At 36.8% G+C, this 23824-nt stretch overlaps 1 protein-coding gene across 12 annotated transcripts in view; it reads right to left on the minus strand.

Moving 5' to 3' along the window:
* The window catches only part of LOC131693278 (uncharacterized), a 91915-nt gene that overhangs the window by 62005 nt on the left and 6086 nt on the right, over nucleotides 1-23824 (minus strand). For 7 of the 12 annotated variants that reach the window (XR_009306206.1, XR_009306205.1, XR_009306203.1 and 4 more), the window contains exon 2: nucleotides 216-466. Coding sequence is in view for 1 of the 12 variants with exons in the window: in XM_058980987.1 (XP_058836970.1) it covers nucleotides 216-518 (303 nt within the window). In the remaining 11 variants the exon portion in view is untranslated. Of the gene's footprint in view, nucleotides 1-215; nucleotides 835-919; nucleotides 967-23824 lie in introns of those variants that run through there. The other 5 variants (XR_009306197.1, XM_058980987.1, XR_009306199.1 and 2 more) reach the window with 4 other exon arrangements.

Below are 23824 nucleotides of genomic sequence, written 5' to 3' on the forward strand. Positions count from 1 at the left end.
AAGACGATTCGCGGTAGGCTCATTCTCATCAGTAAACAATAGATGCAATGGTGATTTTTACACAACACGTTAAGTGTGACTGGTGCTTATAAACATTTGACTATTGACACAATTTTATTGAATAACAAGTTGTAATTGTAACATCCAATCTCTGCGATGCTATTTACCAATAACACAGTATTTTACATCACAGAGAAAAAAAACTCCAGTCTTACCTTTTTCGATGCTTGCACCTCCTTCGGCTCCGACAGTCGGGAGCCGACAGCAGCGGCACCGGCAACGCCTGGCAGCAGGACCGTCGTTCCGGTCACTAACCCGGATGTCGCAGCGGCACCTTCCAACGTTAGGGAGCCCTTTTTCACATACTTTTCGTACAGCAGCTTCGAGAGGAAAACTAGCGCTATTACAACTACGATTAACGCGAACAGTAACATGACGAACGTGTCCATCGTTAGATCACCGGCTCCTTCAAAAACACAGATATAATCGTCAATTTGGTCAGCCAAATCTTCGGCCATAGCGATTGGAGGACAGCGACAGTCGCCGTTTTATGGGTGGTAGTGGTGAATGGTGTTTGGTTTTAAGTTGATTTGGGGTGAGTAATTCGAGATGGCGCTTTATATGCTTGATTTGTGGTTTGGGAGGATTGTTTTTTTTTTATTTTTAATATTTCTTGGTTTTGTTTGCGAATGCAGTGGTATAAACTAACTTTTGCCTGTCTCGCTAAATCAGCGCGGAACTCAAACTGGACTTATGATGATGGTAAACCTAATGAGACTATAACATTCGAGTTTTCCATTAGCCAAAACAACGAAAATAGAACTCCTATTTACTCTACGAAAATTAAACAAACGATAGAAGCATGTTTCGCTAAAACTTTTTGTTATTTCTCTCTGGGTCGTTCTCAGTTCTCACATACTTCTTCGCACATTCATTAACAGCATTCCTTATTTCTTCTTACTCTAGACGATCAGGAGCGCTAATTGGTACCGAAATGCTTTGATTTCTTAAAGTCGATGATATGTACAGGGACTATGTGTAGAGATCGATGCAGTCGTTTTGCGGGAGAGCGACGAAAAGCCAACAAGCCATGCTTACACGCTACACGGGATTACGCATTCTTCGCCAGGCGGGAAATATTTTTAGTCGTACTACTATTTGTGTCAAGGGGAAATGTGTGTGTGTGAGTCAACAGGTGCTAAACATGCACAGAGCCGCGGGATCATTGCCTGTGTTTAATTATATTGCATATTTCAATTGCTGTGTTAAATAGAGAATGCGCGTTCCATATCGGTTGACCGATACTGAGGTTAATGTGTGTGTAACCTACTAATGTTTAGGTGAATAAAAAATGAAAGTTTTCTATTTAGAGTCCTGATTGTTTATTTGATTTGATGCTGACCTTGTAGTACACTAACGAGCAAAAAAGAGCGTTGAGCTTAATTGTGCTTACAAGAACCAAATTATTCAATTTTTTATACCTTTGTATCACTTCTCATTATTTTTAATTCAAAAGTTGGTAACGTTATGTTAGAAAAATGTTGATATGATATGAGTCTTTTGCATAAAAAGTAACAAATTCGTAATTTTGTTCAGTATATATTCATTTTAATAAAACGGTTCTTTTTTGTATACAGAGATAGTTAGTCAATTTCTATACAGTAATGTAACATTTGAACAACATTTTCTTAAATTTTCATTGCGACATGTTGATAATTGGGCAAGTGACAGCAAGGCACTCCGAAAAACGTTGTGTACATCATAACTCAAAATTTACTGAATCAATCGTTTTGAAAGTTTGCAAAGTTCTGCTTCATTGCATTCCCCAGGTAACTACTTTTCAAAATGATTATTATGATTATTTTACAAAAAAATGTTTTAATCCACCTAGTGGTGCAATTGTGCCTTTCTCATTTGTCCAAATTGCGATTCCATGGTTGGTTATGTTCAATATAATGGCGGAGATGTATATTACATATTTAGTAAGATTTGCACATACATACAATGGATCGACAGCCACGAACTTGAGTTGCTACGTGTCGATGCTGAAACATTTGAAACCAACCGCGCATCCAGAAGGAGGGTCCGGTTTTTTTTAAATAAGGTTATTGTGTATTTCGTAAAGTGATCATGTCAAAATCGAAATTTCAGACCAACTAAGAAAATTTTATTATGGATCCGCCCCTGCATGACTTAAAAATATATAATATTTAATTATCTTAATTAGCTGTGACGGCGCTAGGTTTTTTTTTAAATTTGCCCTCCTTTTACTTATTTCTGGCTAACCAAACTATCTCATCAATACATTTTCCGCGTATGTTGATGAAAATTGTTACAAAATAGTTAACAACAACAAGGATTACTTTGAAATTTATCTATTTTTTGCACTGGATGTATTCGTTTTATGAAAACTCATTTAAAAAAACGAGATTTGCTCGAAACATTACTTGACGTGAAGATTCTTTGAAAAATTTTCATAAACAATTTATAATCTTGTGGAATGAAACCCTTTTCAGCCATTTTCTCGATAAAACATATATGGCACCTAAAATGATTTATTGAGGTTTTTTAATTGAAGTTTCGATAAAGAAATGAATATATAGTACAAAAGTCCGGGCCAAATTAAAAGGACAGAATTTCCTTTGTTTTTTTTTATCCATTTGGAATCAACAAAATAAAACGCATTCAAACTTAACCAAGTAGCCTTGCAGCAGCGATACGTATTAAACACGGTGAGCAAAGTGAGGCTACAACTCTGTTCACAAGATCGCACCTTACCGTTATGTGTCCGACTGCGTACTCCTTTGCAAATTTAAATTCATGAAATTCCAGTACTCTTTCCCAAACTGAAACTTGCAACTTAGTGACATTTAAAAAAATACCAAGTATAAAACTAATAGGACGGCGCCAGTGGTCGGAAGGGAAGTAAAGCCGTTGGTCCCCGGTCCATGAAATTGGTTGATCGATATCTAGTCCAGGTAGTTGAATCACCTATCTGACGTCGGTAAAGAAGAAGTAGATCCAACTTCTATACTCTTATTAACAAAAATATCCTCCTCCCGTGATACTTGTGGAGTGCGCAGTAGTATATACGGCCTCTAGCAAAAGCAAGTTGTGGACTAACAATTCCTTCCCTTTCCTTCCGGCCTGGCCGGTGCCGGTATTGATAAAAAAGAAACACTTTAGGATTACCAGGAATTGTACATTGAAAGATGTTACTGATTCCCTGTGTAACTTCAGCTAGTCCCGATCGATAACGGAGTAGCAGCCAGGGGTGGTCGCACAAGCTCAAGCTCTTAGAATAATACCAAGTATAAAACTAATGATACAGCAATCGGGTGCTGAGGAAGGGCTTTTGAAATTCTTTAATCCCGTAACAGGCCGGCAGGGTACCCGGGTACCCCCAAAACCAAAATACTCATAACTATGGAATTTTTATCCAATCTGGACACATTTGGATGTTTTGAATTCCGGAACTCAACCACTTTTAGAATTTGTAAACATGCATCTGGTTCCCGGTTATTCGGATTTCCGGAGGAAAGTTCCAATGCTGGGATATAAAAATGAATAATAATAAAACTGACCCCGCAGCGCTCTTAAGTCATGCTACGAAAATAGAGTGCTATTGAAAATTTGGAACTGTAAGTCGCTTGGCTTCCAGGGGATCGACTGAATTCTGCACGACGAGCTGGAAACTCGCAAGTTCGGGGTCGTAGCATTGCAGAAACTTTTCTCGGCAGGACAGAAGGTGTGAAAAAGCGGGCATCGAGCAGCCACATTCTACCAGAGCGGCGGCACAACGAACGAGATGGCTTTTATAGTGCTGGACAAGATTCGCCCATGCTTGATCAAGTAACAGCGAGAAAATGTGTGCAGTGAGAAGCAAAAATCCGTTTCTTCAAGTACCGTATCATCAACGTTCACTTGTCCACACAAAGTGAGACTAGCGAACGACAAAGATGCATTTTAGGCTGAGTTAGAGCGTTTCCATGACAGCTGCTCACGATGGGATGTTAAACTGATTTACAGCGACATGAACGCCCAGATAGGCCAGAAAGTACAAACCGGTGAACGAATCGGAGAGTCTGCACTACGTTACAAACGAAAACGGCCAACGATTCGTCGTCTTCACAGCCACAGAAATGTTAGTATAACACTCGTGAGCATGGACGCCGAGGGTCAACATCTAGCAGCTACGATCGTGCTGCGGAAATACGTGCAGATGCTAGAGACGGCACTACCAATGAAGAATAGTTCCGAGTGACTACTTTTGATGGCTGTAGCAACTTATGAAACACCACAGGTAGCACTACTGAGATGAAGAGAAGAATACGGCAGAGGCGCGAATGATACAGAAAAACTCGGTATTCGGACGAAAAATATGGTAAATCCAGATATCGAGGCAATGGAGATATACGACGATAATAAGACAAGGAAGTTTTACGAGATGGCGAATCGTTCTCGCGAAGGCTATGCGTCACGGGAGATATATTTGAAATGATCGATGGTTGGAAGCAGTATTATGACAAACATCTAAATAGCGAATCAGTAGACGATTATAGTAGGGCGGTAATCAACCCGTGGACGCGCGCAGCTGACGACAGATTTCCAACATCGAATCTAGTTAAGGATCAGAAGGAAATCATATGGTTGAAGAATAATAAAGATCAACTGCCATGGGACAGAAAAGGTAATTGAGTAAAGGGCGAACACGAAATTATTGCGATACATTCAACAGGGCATAACTTTTTTACCATTGGGTAAAAATCAACCAAATTTTGCACACTTTCTCATTGATATGTATTGTTTACATGCTGTCAAACTCGAAGTCGTGTTTTTCGATTCAACGAAAATGGAGGTGAACCAACGCGAGTCGAGAGAACAAATTCTTTCCAAACACCTGAAATTTCCTGACCTGTCGCACCGGCAATTGGGAAAAATGTTGAACATTCACCATTCAACCGTCTCCAGAGTGTTGAAGCGGTTCTAGGAGCGGTTTACGTTGGACCACGGCAAAGGAGCTGGAAGAAAACCGGGACCGGAGAACAAAAAGACGGAGGGAAAGGTGAAGCGGATGATTAAAGCAAATCCCAACGTCTCAAGCCGTGATTTGGCTAAAAAGATCGGCATGTCGCAGAGCTACGTCCAGAATGCAAAGAAGAGAGCTGGACTACATACATACAAGGTACAGAACTTCCCAAACCGCGATGAGCGGCAACAATCAACGGCTAAAACTCGGGCACGGAAGCTCTACGAGATGATGCTGACAAAATATGGCTGCTGTGTGATGGACGACGAAACGTATAGAAAAGTCGATTTTAAGCAAATTCCGGGGTTGGAGTTTTTCACCGGCAAGAGCAAGTTCTATGTGGACGACAAATTTAAGAAGAAGAAAATGTCGAAGTTCGGCTCCAAATATCTCATTTGGCAGGCCATCTGCTCTTGCGGACTGAGGAGTGAGCCTTTCGTGGCAAAGGGCACAGTAAATGGCAGGATCTACAAATCTGAGTGCCTCGAGAAGTGCCTTTTGCCGTTCTTGCGGCAGCACGACGAAGCTCCGCTATTTTGGCCAGATTTGACATCATGCCACTATTCTAAAAGTGTCCTGGAGTGGTATGAGGCCAATTCTGTCCATTTTGTTCCAAAGGACATGAATCCGCCAAAATGTCCGGAGCTGCGCCCGGTGGAGCTGTACTGGACAATGATGAAGCGGGAACTTCGGAAGAGCAAGAAGACAGTCAAAGACGAGAAGGACATGTTAAGAAAATGGAAAAAAAAACTGAGAAACTGGTACCGGATGTAAACTGTAAAGACTTTGATGGAGGGCATCAAGCGAAAATGTGTTCAATTTTACACTCAATGCTCCATCGATTAACTTTTCTTTTGATTTTTGAAGTAAATATATGTATAAATCTACCCTAAAATTTTGGTTTGATTTTAAACATTATAAGAAAATTGGCATGACATTTTCGGTGTCGCAATAATTTCTTGTTCGCCCTTTAGAGCACTCCACTGGGTGATTTAGAAGACTTAAGAGGAAGAGATTTACGGGAGGATTATATGACATGGTGACCACCGATGAGCACACCAGCAGAGAAATTCAGAGATGTATTCCGGTAGGTACATTGGGCTCGGGTTTTCGGTCGAACAAAGTACGGTACGGTACGAAGCTACAAAATGTTCATTAAACCGGTTGGCCAATGGGTTATGAAGACCCGTAGTGTGCGGTTGACTCCAAAGGTTTAGAGGGATGCTGAAATCTGCTGTATAAAATAAGTAAGGATAAAAGCGCTATACACGCTAAATTATTGTTCGTGAGTCGAATTACAAAAGGGCAACTAAACTAAATTCCACCAAAAGATTCAAAACAGTACGCTGCAACCCTATCAGCCCCATTCAGATTCATTCACAATAAATAGCGTTGATTTCAAATCTAGAGTTGATGGAAGATTAAATAACGGGCTGCAATGACTTTCAATCGAAAATAGCAAAAATTGTTACAAACTTAACGCTCGTTTTCATAGTTGCACACGAACAAAATTGGAACAAATATTTGATCATGGGCAGTAAAGCATGCCACCTCCTTAAAATTGTAGCAAAGATCATGAAGAAAGTTAGATCATTTATCAGCGAGAAGATAACCCCATTTTGGTGCTTCTTGAAACGCTGGAAGCTCCATGTTTCTTCTCACATTTCCACGACCAGGAGCTGTTTGCTTCGGCTTTGTGTCAGCGCTTCCTGTAGCTGTTATATTCGGTCGCTCATGAGAAAATTTTTACCTTTATAACTTATATTGTTCGACTACAGTTTTTGGGAGCAGTAACAGATGTCTCGTCAGAGTCATACTATTCCTGAGCTAAGATATTATAACGATTTGTCGTGGTGAGGCGTAGCTCTCTTTAGTATTTCTGTTAAAATGTTAAAATGCTTAGAGCGGCTTTGAACGGATTTTTATTCTCTGCGCACTTGCCACTCGCGTTTTTATGACTACAATGGCCTATTTGTGTTTATTTAGTGCAAAAGATGACTAGCAGTACGAACCTTGTTGAAGAACTACTATGCTGCTAAAGGTCACCCGAGTTTGAAGGGACATACAATTTTGTCCCATCCTGTGTGATTGCCATTCAAAATCTTCACTAACTGCAGAAAGTGGTACTTGAAACAACCAACCGCTTCACCCCACGCATGACCTAATTAAAACGGTAACAACACCGTCGATCTCAACTGTGTAAACCAACATTTAGATGCTGTCAGTCCGTCATAAACTCTCCTGAAAAAATTCTCCGGCACTCGGCATCAAGCACCTAACCTCGAAAACAAATCCGCAGTGAAGTTATTTTTAAAATGTTTTCAAACCTTAGTAATCTGTTGGTATTCTATATTGATGGTTTCGATTTTCCGCGTCATTTTCGAAGGATTTTCTAAAAGTATAGTTTTCGTGTTTTTTATAAAAGTCTACATACTTCGATATTTTAATTTACTTCATAAACTAAGTGGAAATAAATCATAAAGTAGGTCGCGATAAGTGTTCCATTTTCAATATCACACTCAATTATTGTTCAAAAGTCGAACAGAAAAGGAAAATCAAAGTGGTGCTCAGGGCACAAAACTGTGACTCCGCCAAGGGCTCCAGAAGACCACGTTACGGCTCTGGGGCTATACAGGCAAAGTTGCTGTTGTTGTTGTTGTTTTCGAACGTAAGGTGTTGCAAACGATCTACGGTCCATTGCAGTTGGAAAAAAAAACATGTAGAGATGGCGTATGAACCACGAATTGCAACAGTTATTTGGAGAACTATCCATCGTTCACACAGCAAAATATACGAGGCTGTGGTGAGTTGGGCACGTCGTTAAAGTGGCCGACGACAACCTGGTAAAAATGGTGCTAAAACTAATCCAACTGGCACAAGCAGCCACAACGAGCATGAGGAAGGGAGTCCTCTGAGAAGTCCTCGTGCTCTGCGAAGCTAGCGACAAACGGCAATGAACGGAGTGAGCTAGAGACGATATATTAATGCAGCAAAGGGCATGGTGACATTAGACTGATTGGTACGATAGGTGGCAAGAGAGTTAAAAGGGTTAGTGCTAAGATTTCGGCGTTGTCAAAAACCAATTGCAATCTTTAGTGTTGGAAAATCCCAATAGTTTGGAAAGGTTATTGAAAATAAATAAAACGCCGTATAACGTTTCCGTTTGCATTTGCTAAGATCATTACGTTTGAGGTTCAGGTTCAGATATATATTGTTTTGTTCCGTTAGATTCTTCGTACTTCTGATCGTAAATACGCTCTATATCATCTACAAGATAATCATTAATAAATAATTAAATTATGTTGAGTAGAATATGCCGCCCCCAAATTTTGCAGCTCGGGGCGGCTGCTCCCTTCGCCCCTTTCTTAGCGCTGCCACTCCCTAGTAACAATTTTATGATAGTTTTATAGCATGTCATAAAACTAAAGATTGCACTTGTAGCGTACTATAAAACTTCAATTGTTACTTGGACTGTTAATTAGCAGTAACTCAATGTTGTCTGTCGGCTATCTTATTTTATCATGTGTGGGTGTGTGTGAAGGGGATGAATAACTAACAATCGAACCACCTGCCAGCTTATCTTGGTATGCCTACTGGGTGAAGGTGATTGGAATGAGAGACGGGTCTGAAGAGGGTGCATGAGGTTGTCGTTTGAGGGGGATCTGTTGAAGGGCTTTGAGGGGAGGTGGCTAGATGGGGGTGGGAACGTAAGTGGAAATTGGGTTTAGGGAAGGGTGGTGTGTAATGTGTGAGGGAGGGTGGGGGTGCATGATACCAAAACAATCAGTGTTTATCCTCTATTCGGCATAAAATGTTTATTTTCACCGGTAATTCGTCAAATTCAGTTATTAAATTTATGAACAAGTCAGCAATCCTCAACTGAAATATACCGCCAAAAATCTGAAAATTTAGCTGACTGACCAGTATTTTTTGACGTTTGAATAGAACGGGAATATTGTGGAGAGTTGGGTAACCGAATTGTTTCACTGAATTGATTACCGAACGGTTTGCTTTTCAAAACTCCAGTAAAATTTCACGGTACCCAGTAATTCAAATTAAGTGTGTAGTGACTTTTCATTGAGTTTTGTAAAGGCTACGCGCTCAAGACCGTCGGGTCTTTTTCAGTTCGAAGAGCGTCTCACCTTTTTGAGGGTGGTTTTTTACAACATTCTCCCCCAACTGATTCAACTCCGGATCATCTCACAGTTTCCGGAGGAGCTCAGCGTACGTCCTTCCTTCCTTCATATTGAGGATTACTGCTTCGCCCCCAACCAACCTGTAACTCCGTGTGTATGTGTGTGTGTCACATTTAATTTTCTCAGAGATGGCTGAACCAACTTACACAACTTTAAACTGAAAGGTATTCCGCTCCCATAAGCTGCTATTGAATACGGGTTGAAGAGTGCGGTCACATAGCAAATTCTCATATAAACAGGTAACACCATGTTGTCCGAATGATTTAATAGAGAAACTCGGGGCTATTAACCCATTATTGCCCAACCTACTATATATAGTAGGTGCTAAGAATAACTCCTATTACTCAAGCAAAAACTCAGAACAAGCATTATCAATGAGTTAATATTGTTCATATACTCTTGCAGAATAGGTTTAGATAAGTTAAAGTAGTTAAAGTAGTATTTGTGTTTTGTTTTCATTCAATTTTTCTCTAAGGGGTTACACATTTTTGTCATGATGAAAAAAATCGATTTTTTGTAAATTAGATATTCTGAAATTACATACGCTGAAGAAAATTTTCTCAAAATTTCATTCAGATCGGTATACTACAACTTGAGTTACACCTATTCATAGACCGCTACCCATTGACTACACGTAGTCGGTGCGTAGTGTTTGATACCTTGAACCGTTGACTCGCTGCACTGACAGTAAATCTCGACTATCTCGGAGTTGTATTTTGTTGAAAAGTTCATTCGCGGCGATCACGATATCTCAGGGACTAATTAATCGATCAATCTGAAAATTTCACTAGTTGTTTCTCATTATATCAGCTACTTCGCGTACAAAGTTTTTTTTACTGAAGTGACCACATCATTTTTTCCGATCGGATAACTCAATTTGTGATGCGCATGAAAAATAACTTGGGCAATAATGGGTTAAGACAGTGGGGGTAATTCGGACCCCCTCGATTTCTTAGAAAATAGCAAGACTTTCTGACTATCGTACATATTCGTGGAAACGCTATTCTGAAACATTAATTTTGAAAGCTGAATTTTATTCTTTGTTCTTTGTAGAAAGGATACAACGTGTTTCGGTTTTTTGCCATTTTCAAAACAAAAATCATTATAATGGAAAAACTGTACTAAAGCTACAAATAAAAGTGAAAAAATATAAGCTAAGTGTTTTGGAAAGCTTAAGGCTCCTATTTTATGGAATGATTTTTGTTTGGGTGAAAACACAAATATTTTCGAGATGCTCACAATATTTGTGCGAAATGAGCGAACGGGGCTATTTGAACCCCCTATTCCGTCAACCACCGTTCAGCGGATACGCACACCATTGCACAGGCCACAGCAAAGAAAATACATGGGCCGCCAATCGACAGCTGTGACATACCAGATTAAGTTTTTGTAAAGCAATTTATTTTATTATTTGCTTCTTAAGGAGTCTCTCTTATAAATATTTCATAGGTAAACATAATTCCATTGTAAAAAAAATTAAAGAAAATCACGGTCTGAATTTCCCCGTAGGGAGGTCGGAATTACATTGTAAAAGAATGGAAAAACGTAGAGGTTTGCAAATCGTCGCCTAGCGCTGCCATTGAGAGGTGAAAATGAACTTTTTATGGCATCAAAATGTAGCTGAGATTTCAAACTAACAATTAGGACCTTTGACCGGTAAATTTTCTCGCATCTATCCACCTAAAACGGCGATTTGCTTAAGTAGGTCCGAATAGCCCCGGGTTCCCCTACATACTAAAATAGGTGCAACAATACATGGATTTGTGGGTCTAGATTACTAATGATCAACCAAAGTAGCTTTGACCACATTGGCCACCTATGACGGTTCCTGATGCCCCCGGAAACTCACCAAGTTTCTAAGCAAATGTAACACCTATTTCCTAGCGAATTCTTGACCAATTATTACAAACTTGATTTCAAATGAAAGATCCCCTATATGGTGATCATGATCCGATTCGCTTCATGTCTGCTACATTCAAGGAAGTGTTTTTAATCTGTATATTTATTTGCTGCTTTTCTTTTATATTACTACTTTTTTGTTTACTTTGTTGTGTTAGTTTGTTTTGCTATAATATTATTTTTTTCAATGCATTGTAAATTTTGGTATTGTGCATGTAATTGAAATGATATGGGATTATTACGCCAATTTGAAAAGAGTTAAATTGGCTCTTCCCCATACCCATATTCATTAAGACCAACTAGGTCAGATGATAAATAAATAAATAAAAAAATAAGCGAATAAATAAAAAAAAAAAAAAATGTGGAAGGACACAGCGTAGTTGGTAAATCGATTGCCTTGTACGCAGCTCACCTGGGTTCGAAAAGAGGCGAATGACCCTAAGGTTAAAACCTCTATAATAAAAAAATTAAAAAAATAAAAACAATTAAGTAAATCAATAAATAAATGCAGTAATCCTCTTGACTGCTATTCAATTTAATTCAATTCTAACTTTTGTTTCCGGAGTTAAAGGTTGGTTAGTCAGGTCACACTAAAATTTCCCATATAAACCGTTACAGCCGTAACACCTCAGAGGCTAAAAATTCTATTGAAATGGTCACCAGATTACTTCGATTCGCAGGACCATGATTGCCAATCAAACATTCTTTGAATATATTGTCCATAATTGAAAATTTCGGTACTCCCGGATTACGGCCATATTCCATAATAAAACTCACATACGTTCTTCGGTGATGACTGAACCGATTTACTCAAATCAAGTCTGAAATGGAAGGTATAGTATGTAGTTGGGTATTGCATCGACCCCCCCTCCTCCTCCTTACCCTTACACCTCTCCCCTTCATCACCCCCTCCTCTTGGACATACCCGCATTCCCTTCATCCACCACGCATACTGAAATAAGACAAAGGATTTCTGATGCATTCTTAACTCTACCTATACGAATTCCCCACCTTCCTCCCCTTTCAAACCCATTCTTCCAGCATTTCAAAATATGATCACATGAAGATAAAATTGAACTCTTGCTGATTAAGCTAATTAAATATTATACTTTTTTGTTTAAAGCGTTTCAGCAAATAAATCATAGTTTGGATAAATGGTGTAGCCTGGGGGGGGGGGGGGCGATTGGTGGTTATGTTGATTACCTATAAACAAAAATTTGCTCATCAAAAAATTGCATACATTTCAATAATTGCTAAAATTTTTTTATAGAATGCGTAGAGTGGAGACCAAAACTCAATGTGGTTAACAACGACAATAATATTTTGGAACGCAAAAAATGAAATCCTTTTGTCCCAAGCAGGTCAGGATCAGTTTTTATGAGCAGTTGATTTTTGTTGTAATATCAATTATATACAAAGCCTCTAGGCAGGATTGAAAATAATAAAGATTTTAAAATATTTCAAGTTAGTAGCTATTACCCAAGCAACACTTGCAACATGCAATGGCCGCGGTTGGTTCCATAACCATAAACTTTTGCTGGTGCGCTTTTTTAGTTGCTAAATCAGTTGAATAATGGTTTATGAATGCTTCTTTGCAACGAATTTTGTTGTAGAAACTGCTAGTCAACAAGCGGTGCTGCTTGGGTAATGATGTATATTTGAGTTATGAATTGAATGATGTATTTCAAGTTAGTGGCTGTTGATGTATATTTGAGTTATGAATTGAATGGTGTAATAACATTTTATATCAGAGAAGTCGTTCTGGAGTTGTGAGCTTTCATAGTGAAGAAAAGAAAAATAATAACGCGAGAATAATTTTTTTCGGTCACGATCACATATTTTCGAAACAGTTAACTTTGGATGTACTATCTTTCAAGAATATTACTAAGTAAAGCAGCACCTCTTCCAATAAAATAATTTCGATTGTTAATTCTCCTAGAAGTAATAAAAGTTTCATTCTTCAAACAAATTTAGTTCGAGATTTAATGGATTTAACAATATTTTCGAAAATGTAATTTCAACAAACTTTGTTGAATGGGGCAGGAAAAGCGTAGTGGTAAGTCGACATGGTGTACACAGCTCACCTGTGTTCGATTCTCCGCATATAGAATTCAAATTTTTCTAACCTGAAAAAGAACCGAAATACCCTAAGGTTAAACCCCCAATAATTGAAATGAACCAAAAAACTGGACATTCCATAACTAATTTTATTGAAGACATGAATACTCTGTGTATTCAGAATATTGAAATATATTAGACTATATATAAGAGAAAACCTTTAAAACAAAAAAATAATTTTTAGTGTTTCGGATTGTCCTCATCAGTAACTAGCACCATCTTGGTGCCAATTAGATGATGCACCTAAACTAGCACCAAATAAGCACTAGTTAGACGCTCAATTCTAAATTCAAAAAGTCAAAGCTCTGGTTTGCTGATGAGAATGTGCAGCAAACCTAGGCTTCTGTGCTTGTCTTCCGAGAAATTACTCGGAACATGATAATTGCTTAGTTGATGCAAGATGAATGACTTTTTAAATTTAGGATTGAGCGTCTAACTAATGCTAAATTTGGTGCTAGTTTAAATATATTATCTAATTGGCACCAAGATGGTGCTAGTTACTGATGAGGACGATCCGAATTTTAAGAACTATTTTTAGAATAGCTTTAAAACAAGTTATTCTGATATAATAATAAAATTCACATTCTATTCAAGGTAGTCTCTGAAGCTTACAATAAAAAGTTTCATTGAAAAGAACGGGTTTGAGGAAAGTTTTTAAATATCGTTTTATATTTCGAAATATTGCATTGGTGTAGCCTTCAACATTATCAACAACTTTGCCGAAAACACCAAGTCTCTTACTATTTTTGAAGAAATATTTCTCGATAGTTACTTTAATCACCACCAGTATTGTATCAAAATAAGCACTTTTTGTGTTGAAAAGCTTCTTCGAGGTTGTTAAACCTTCAAAGTTGATGGTTTCGAAATTGTATGACCTTGACCGTTAGAAAAGTTTTTGAACAATTATTCCACCTTAAAAGCTTTTGTATTTGCATTCTTTGACTTTATTGACATATTATAAATAAATTATAAAAGGCATGTGTTAGACTAATTTTGTTTCTGAACTTTCACTAATTTATCAAACTTACATTAAACTTAAGCATTTTCGAAAAATCAACGATTTTCATCAAACCAAATTTCTGGCTACGCCACTGGATAAATGAGAAAGGCACAATCACGCCACTAGGTGGATTAAAAGATTGTTCATGTTCTCAAGTTGATTTTACATATAAGACATTGTACTTCGCAAGACGTATATCAAGGATTCAATAAAAAATAATGGCTAGGCTGCATACGTTCAAAAAAATTCAAGTTTCTTCCTATTTTTCCGCACCTCAACATATCAGTGATACCATAAGTATAGATTGATCTAGAAAGGTACATAATTCGAGAGTAATTCAAATCATTTCTAATCAGCTGAATGAAAACACTGCCTGTTACGTGTAGTTGATCAGTTCGAGTGAGGTATGGTTATTTTTGATTATTACGAGCTTGCCTCACCGCACGTCATCGTATGGTAATTTAGCACCTTTCGTTATTGACTTGAACGCAGTCAGCCAGCCATCCAATCGAGTATCGACAATTTATGGTTGGGTGGAAGGCTGATGCACTCGATGTTCGATGATATCATCCTGATACCTATATTTACGCTTTACTTAGCCGCCTGCATCTCTTTCAGTTTGCTCAGCCGAGTGTGTGATTGCAAGTGCAACTATAAAAGGCACAATTTAGCGTAGATGAGCGATTTGACATTTCGATAAAAGTTTATGTTTTTTTTTAATTTCGGTACTGATATGGCGATGAGCCTATTTTGATATTGCACTATTAATACCTTTCTCTGAATTAAAAAGCACCTGACTATTCCCATGTCTGTGGTTTGAGCACCGAACCCACGTGAGTTGTGCAAAACTATTCTATTAGCAGCTAAACTGGAAAAAATGGATGCTCAAACATCGTATTGGTTTTCGGTTGTTACTCTTAGTAACGAGAACGATATACTTCACGCTTAGACAACCAGTCCGGCTTGAACCTGCGTTCGATCTGGTCACAAATCTTGATAGCTCCTGGTTTACATTCTCGTGATGCTGTTATGAAATTTATCTATTGGGATCCACAATATCGTTGGTAAACAAACGATAGAGATGGCGAATTTTTATACCAGAGGGATTCAGCGTTTTCCACAAAAATCTCCAACTAACACTCACCTTTCAGTAGGCGTAAATTAGGTTCAGTCCGCCCGTGCTATGAAAATACCTACAGAGGAATGTTGTCAGATCAGTGGCGAAGTCAGGAGGATTTTGAGGGTTAAAACACCTCCCCAACCAAAATTAGTTGCATTGATAAAAATATTGCTGATGCTCACTAATTTAATTAAATATTGCGCAATAATAATTTTGGATGTATATTGTCTGATCACTGCATTGAGAACCTATTGTTTTAAGCATCATGAAGACTTTTAGAAAATTGTAGGATTCGCAGCTTGTAACTTATCTCTTAGCCGAGGTCCTATAGTTATCAAATTATCATGAGCTCATTTTCGAAGAGATGCTAAGAAGTTTGGATTAAGGACAATGATTCGAATGGAAAGCGCAGTTTGATGTTTATAAATCTAAATTTGCTCACCGAAAAATTGCATGCAATTCGATATTTGCTAAAAATTTTTTTTTTTTTAGAATTCGTAGAATTGAGACAAATCCTCTGTGTGATTAACGATAATATTTTAGAAATTAGAAAGAAATTTATGAAAAATGACGTTTTCCGTTTGTCTTTAGCAGATCGGGATCAGTTTTTATTGGCTTTTATTTTTTTGTATTGTCAATTATGTAAATAGCCTCTAAGCAGAAGAAAAGTAAAATAAATGATCGAACGCATTTTTTGCGGTCACAATCACACTATTTCGAAACTATGAATTGTGGATGTTTAGTATCTTTGAAGAATACAACCTAAAGCTGCACCTCATCTAAAAAAATTGGTGGCCAATCCTCCTAGAAGTAATTATAAAAAAATACTCTTCAAACATATTTAGTTCGATATTTAATATCTCCAGCAAAGTTTTCAAAATCGCCATTTCAAACAACTTTATTGAATAAAACGTGCATAGCGTAGTTGGTCAGTCGATTGCCTTGTAAGCAGCTCACCTAAGTTCGATTCCCAACCCCAGCGCGTCAGGCTAGATTTTTTTCTAACCGAAAAAAGAGCCAAAAGGCACTAAGGTTAAAGCCTCTATAATCAAAATAAACAAAAAACTTTGTTGAGGACATTCCATAACTAATTTTGTTGAACACATGAATACTACGTGTATTCAGAATATTGAAATATATCAGACTATATGTGAAAGAAAACCTTTAAATTAAGTTATTCTGGTTACTGTATTTGACAAATCTCATCTGCTCTGTAAAAACAATAACCTAATTCACATTCTATTCAAGGCAGTCTCTGAAGCTTACAATTAAAACAAAAGTTGAAATGAGCTATTCCGAGGTTGTTAAAAATCCAACCTTTATGCTTTCGAAATTATGTGATATTGACCGTTAGAAGAGTTTTCGAACATTTACTCCACTTTAGAAGTGCACTTTGTATTTTCATACTTTGACTTGATATTTAAAAAAATTGTAAAAGGCATCTGTTAGACTAATTTTGTTTCTGAATTTTAAATAATTTGTCAAACTTACATGAAATTTGAACATTTTCGAAAAATCCACTATTTTTAGCAACCCTCCCCCCTAAACCAAATTTCTGGCTACGCTATTGTGTAAGATACCTTTGTGATTAAAAAAGCATCACGTGTATCCGAAAGATGAAACATGTGTGCTCATTACACTTCGTACGTAGAAATCTCCGAAAACATTTTTGGCATGAGAATTCAAATCCAACGCACATACCAACATAACAATAACACGACGTAGGCTCACAAGCAGCGCACACACATTGCACTCTGCAGTGTTGAACTCAATCTGAACCCAACCTGTCCATCCACTTTGCAAATCATTTTGCACTTCGCAACTCGAACCTGTCGCATTTCTATACTCGTTTGTGTATACCAGGTTATGGGTCGAACTGCATGACGATTGACTTTGTACACAGCGGGGAGGCGTGTGCGAGTAGTACTGACACCCGACGGGTTCGTACACGGTTTGGCTGCGCGCGGGTTAATGCCAATACTACCAAAGGTCCATAGCGCATACCGCTTGTTGTATCGTCCGGATATTGTAGTCATGATGTTGCTCGTTTGGCATGCGAGTAACGAATGATTGAAACGGATACGCGGAGCCTTTATTTATAACTTCACGTATTTTATTGAGTCACTTATGTGCTCCCTATTGACGGCTCTGCCCGGAATAGACTAAATCATATATGGGACACGGTGTCTCTGGTAGAACAATATTTAGACAAAAAATCGGCATCGCTGCAAAATTCACTAATTTAATGCTTAGATACTCCTCTTTCATCTGATACTAAATTTGAAATGTTCTATCGGGGGGAGGGAGGGTCTATAACAATATTTTTTTTAACATTTTGATGATTATTTTTGAAAATTGCGTTTCAATGAAAAGCTTTCAGAAGACATATCACTTTTATGGGATGGATCTTTGGACATACAGTATCAAAAAGAGGGGCTTGTTACGTTAATGAATACCTCCGAAGACACCAATGTCCGACATTTAGCCAATTTCGGGATGATTTAAATTTAAAATTTGAATAATATTTTTACACGGGGCATTTTTTTGTCTCTGGCAGAACAATATTACCACAAACAAACCAATATCATTGAAGTACTTACTATCCGGAAACTGGCTTCTATTTTAAACGAGACAAGTTTTGAATTGTTTTTCCTAAGGCTTTAGAACTTTTTTTAATATGAAAAATAAATATCTATGTTTATATACATGTGGATACTTCATTACTCGTTTATATGTCGATATATGAAACTAACTTTTTTTGAAAATTGATGAATAATTAGTATCAGTAAATAATTTCTTATATAATGATTTATTTGTGTTCTTTGAATTCAATTAGTTATGTGTAAGTATTGTTTAATACTTAAATTTAGAGCTTTTTTTGAGCGAGAAGTCATTTTGATGTGTACCAATTTCAAAGATTACAGTGTTTGTTAGTACACTTATTATAAGTACATTGGCCTAATATCTGCTTCCTATTTACTAACATCTGCTTCCTACTTCCATGGTAAGTGAGATGCAACTGTCTTTGTAGATTAATCTTCTGAAAAAGGCTGAAATTTTGATTTTTTTTTGGATTTGCGTCAATGCATTACATCTTTCTATATTTTGCCTTAAAAATGCTACAATATAGAAAACTTTACAATTTTTCGCATCTATCAAGTTGTGAAAATATTTAAATTAATTTTTTTAAATTTATTTTAAATAATTGAGTTTTTGGGCCAACATAGGGTTTAAACCAATTATAGTAACTTTTTAGAATTTCTTCAAATCCGCAAAACAAAACCCTTTTGTTTTCATTTTATGATAATAGAATTTTTTACTCGGAATTCTTTTCCGACCCTTGTCTTAGTCAAAATTATATCATTTTGAGATTCCTCTGAACATTTTACCTTTATTTCATGTACTTGGATCCTTTGTTTCGTTGACTAATTAAATCAAAATACTTGATAAAGTGCACTTTAAAATTTCAATTATCCCATATTTGCTATAATAGAATTGCTACTTTGAACCAATAAACAATCCCTTAAACACCCTACTGCTATCAAACATTTTCTCGCCTTCCCCAAATCAGATAGTATGAAATGATTTTGCGGAAAATATAATTTTCTGCTAAAATGTAGACCACTGCTCCGATGTGTTTTAAAGGGAGAGTCTGTTGATCGTGTTTTTCAAGGAAACTAAAAACTAAAACAAATCAAGTTGTGCTAAAATTGTTCGAAGAAACCATAGACCAATGACAGAATTTTGAATGTAACATTAGTTACAAAGAAACCCCGAGCAAAAATATATTCCGAAGAAAAATAAATTGAAGAAAACGATTTGTTTTGCAAATTTCAAGACCCGAAATGCGACACAAATGCGAAGCTGTCTAAATGGTGTCTTCGAAGCATTTCATTAACGTTACAAGTCCGTTCCTCTGACAGTGTGTGCTCACTGATTTTACCCCTTAAGGGAGATGTATGTTTTGAGCTACTCATTGAAAAATTACCTAAAAATTCATCAAAATGTCAAAAAAAAAAATAAATGTTCTAGATCCCCCGATAGAACATTTTAAAGTTATGCTCAGATGAAAGAGGAGCATCCAAGCTTTCGATTAATGAGTGTTTTGGCGATACTGATTTTTTTGTTTAAATATTTTCTACCAGAGACACCGTGGAGGGTTTTCACGTTTTCTGAGATCTATTCATTTTTACGGGTTTTTAATTAGCGTACCATTGAACGAAATAAACGATAAAGCAATAAAACAATTTCAGGTGATTACGAATTGTTTGGTGATAGAGACAGAAATTCATCATTCCATTCTACAGAACCTCGAATCATCTCTTTACTCTGCCAGGAAAAGTTTCCGAAATATGCCACTTTATTTCACATACTGCGACATAAAAAAATATCACCTTATTTAACGCGACAGTTCGAAAGAAACTCCTTAAAGCAGACACGTTAAATAATCGTACTAGAAGTCAAGTGTTTAGCAACATTCACGAATAAAATGCCTTTTCAAAGTGTTACTAAGAGTATCGCATTATTTTACGGACCATACTGTAATTTGTTAAAACCTAGACGAAATCAGCAAGAGTTCGCCTATCGTCAATGTTTAGCTCAATTGCTTTGCTCGATATTTCGAAGCATATTTATAGCCGACACTCTAACACCCGAACGCTTCGTTCCGAAACGAAAAAAACCGGTGCGAAATGTGCGCAATAACAATTCCGATAAACGATTTTACCGTCGTTCCGGCACGTCTCTTCTTTCTAATCTTTCTCGATAAACACAATTATAAATCAAATAGTCTTTTTGTATCGAAAGCCGGTTTCCATAAAATAAAATTTATGAAATGCGCTTTTATCGTGCTTGGCAGAATGTTTTGAAAAGTGCACGTGGCAACGACTGAGCGAGTGGTTTCTGTGCCTACCTACTTGTTGATGAAGACGGTGGGTGGTTCTTGGTCCAAACTTGTGCCCTCCACGATCAACACGTTGTAGAGACAAGCTGGCCTACCGCTATAGTATGAGCGGTCCAAATTATCGGCGTCTGGCGTACATATGGTACACTTGTTTGCAGACAGGTGTTATATGTGTACGAGGACAATACATGTGTTTAGGGACCATTCATAAATTACGTAACGCTTTTAGGGGGGGGAGGGGGTACGACAAGTTGTGACAAGTTGTGACATAGGGGGGAGGGGGTGTTAACTAGATCGTTACGTAACATGTTTTCATCGAAGAAAAAAAATTTTTTTCTTGGAATTTGTTACGTAACAGGGGAGGGGGGATGGAAAAATTTGCGACAATTTGTTACATAGGGGGAGGGGGGAGTCAATTTTGGGCAATTTTTGCGTTACGTAATTTATGAATGGTCCCTTATGAATGCTCAACAAACGAAAGATTGACTGTGTGTTTTGAAGTGCGATCCGAGAGATATTTTCACCAAGTTTTCTCTGAAAGAGTAGTTTTCCTTTTATTGCAGGTGAGAGTGTCAGATGCACATATCGAGGGAGTCTTTTTCTCTATACATATATTGCTTGTAAATATGTAGAAGTGCGCGAGAGTGACCGTTTAAGATTTCAAACATAATACCTATAAGATAGGTAAAACACGAATAGGGTTATAAAATTCAAGAATTATCATAAGCCCATAAATGATTTAAAATGAAGAAGTGAAAAAACTTCTACTTAAATGGTTCCGTGAATCCAGCCTTTTATGGCCGAACGCCATTAAGGGGTTACACCACTGCAGTGTAGAGCACGAAAAATAGGCATACAGTCGTGATTCGTTGGTTGGAACACAGCCTATGTTCAACTAACGAATTTAATTCGCTAGCTGGACCGACTGACAAATGTTAACAACTCTCCAAAGAAGTCATTAGTAGTGTAAAATATTGCTAGATAGATTGTCAAAGTCGATTTGACATGAGATTTTGACGTTCAGGTGCTTTTTAGTTGGACAATGGTCCAACTAGCGGAGGTCCAACTAAAAAGCGGTCCAGTTAAAAAGGGTCCAACCAGCGAATTACGACTGTATTTCGGAAATTTTTCTTAACGCTCTGAAGAGATGAATCAAGATTCTGTAGAATGGGATTTATAATACTAATTGCGATGTGCAAGAAATAATGTTTTCAGGTAATTTCATCACAAGATTCGCCGCGGCGAATTAACGTTTATGGCTAGCGGCCAGACATCTATCTGAACCTATAGCTAAAAACCAAAGTCTGTTCTATTCCTTAAAATGATAGCAAGTCACGATTTTCCGATATTTTAATTTTTCGCGTTTGACACACTTTTTATAGAAAATCACTGAAAATCTGTTAAAAATCGACACAAAATTGCTTAACAAAAAATTGCCCAATGAAGAAAATAATTTTGACCAAATTATTTTTTCTGAACATATTTTAGGCTAATGCAAAACCCGACGTTTAAAAAATTCTTCAGTATTGTAACCCCTTAAGCCGAGCAGCTAGGCAAATTATTTCTGATTCTGTGTATTGGGTTACAAGTTGTGACTTTTCATCCCGCCTGTTTGTTTATTTGCCAAAAAGATATAATTTGCAAAAATAAGCACTACTAAGAATGAAGTCGAATGAAGCAAGCTAAGCGGATCTTGGAATAGGTCCGTAGCCAAGATTTTGCTTCGGAGGGGGTCTGAAATAATATAATGCACAATATAATTAGTTATTACGACTTCAGCTGATGTAACAAATAATCAGTGAAGCCTGAAAAAAGAAGTTTTGAAAAGTTCACAGTAGATTATTCCTAACCAAAACCACGACTTAATACACCTAGGAGTGACATGAAACATTTCTTACACATATCACTGTAGGATTATTGCAGAGTTTGCAGAACTCACGCGAAGTATACACTCAACTAGAGGGGGGATGAACATAGTTTCCAGTACTGCACGAATAAAATCTCGAATAAACTAAATTATATAAATCAATAAAACAAAGGTAATGAAACAATCTATAAAGCAAAGTAATAAAAAAAGTTATCGAATTCATTAAATAAATAGAATGAATAAAATATATCAAATCAATAAAAAAATTGAATTGAGTAGAATTAACAAATTGGATGAAATGAATAAAAGGAATAGCTGAACATCAAAAGGATCAATATAACTAAGAAACTGAATAAAATAAAAAATAAAAAAATAAATAACATGAAAAACTAAACGACATTAATAATTATATGGTTATAATCTTATTAATAGCAATAATTTTTGATTGAATTAAATTATGTCGAATTAGAAATTTGGATGAGTGACTAAAAAATAAATAAAATCAATAAAATGAAAGCAGTGAATAAAACAAATTAAATGAATGATGTGAATAAAATGCATAAAATGAATAAACTGATCAGAATAAAACGAAGAAATTAGATAAAATTAATAAAACGAACCAAGTGAATGAAACGAATATTGAATGAAATGAATGAATTGAATGAAATTATTAAATATTTAACATTAGTCAAATATTCAAAATAATAAAATAAACAAAAGGAGTAAAATCTAAATGAATTTGAATGAAATTGAAAAAAAAAATGATTTCAAATAAAGTAAATGAATAAAACGAATTGTACGAATTTGAGAATTAGAAAGGAGGATTGGGGGAGGGGGTAAAACAAAATGTGACATGTTGTGACATATGGGGAAGAGAAGGTAAGCTAGAACGTTATGTAACATGTTTTTACCGAAGAAAAAAAGATTTTTTAATGGATTTGTTACGTAATAGGGAAGGCGGGGGATAAAGAAATTTGTGACAATTTTTATTACATGGGAGAGGGAGGAGTCAATTTTGGGCAATTTTTCCGTAACGTAATTAATGAATGGTCCCTAACTAGCTATCAAAAAACTGGCACGCTAAATTTGTTTTGGAATTCTAAGATGTCTCTTTGGTCACAGATTTCTGAAAATAATATAAATTTAGCGTCAAATCGCCACCGCACTATGGGAAGGTTCCATACAAACAAGTGACTCATAAAAAGATTTTTAAACATGACATAATTAATAAATACTTATGTTTAGGGCTTTTGTACTGACGTTCAGTATTTTAACGCAAAAATTGAAATACTAAGATGAGATATGATTTACTGTGCTTTCAAACACCTTAACAGAAAGCGACAGAGAAAGAGAGAATGCGATTCGTGAAGGAGACAGATAGATATTTCTCAATATTCATTTGCATTGATAAACAGAAGGGAGTGTAAATTCTTGGAAAAATAAGTGGCCATTGAAAGTGTCCCTGGATATTAGAGTGGCTCGACATATGTCATTTTTCAGCACAGCAATTTTTGAGTTCCTTTTGTATTTGTAGCCCTAAATGCCCGTGCAAAATTTGGGAGTGGTATATTGCTTCTCGGCAATCCAGCTTTATAAAACAATAGTTCAAACCTTTGTTCACAACTGGGTATAACGATTTTAAAACTTGTGGTTGCGGAAATTCATTATTTCTATCAACACTGCCACTGCGCC

Source organism: Topomyia yanbarensis, chromosome 3 (assembly GCF_030247195.1).
Source record: "Topomyia yanbarensis strain Yona2022 chromosome 3, ASM3024719v1, whole genome shotgun sequence".
Taxonomy (NCBI): Eukaryota; Metazoa; Arthropoda; class Insecta; order Diptera; family Culicidae; genus Topomyia; species Topomyia yanbarensis.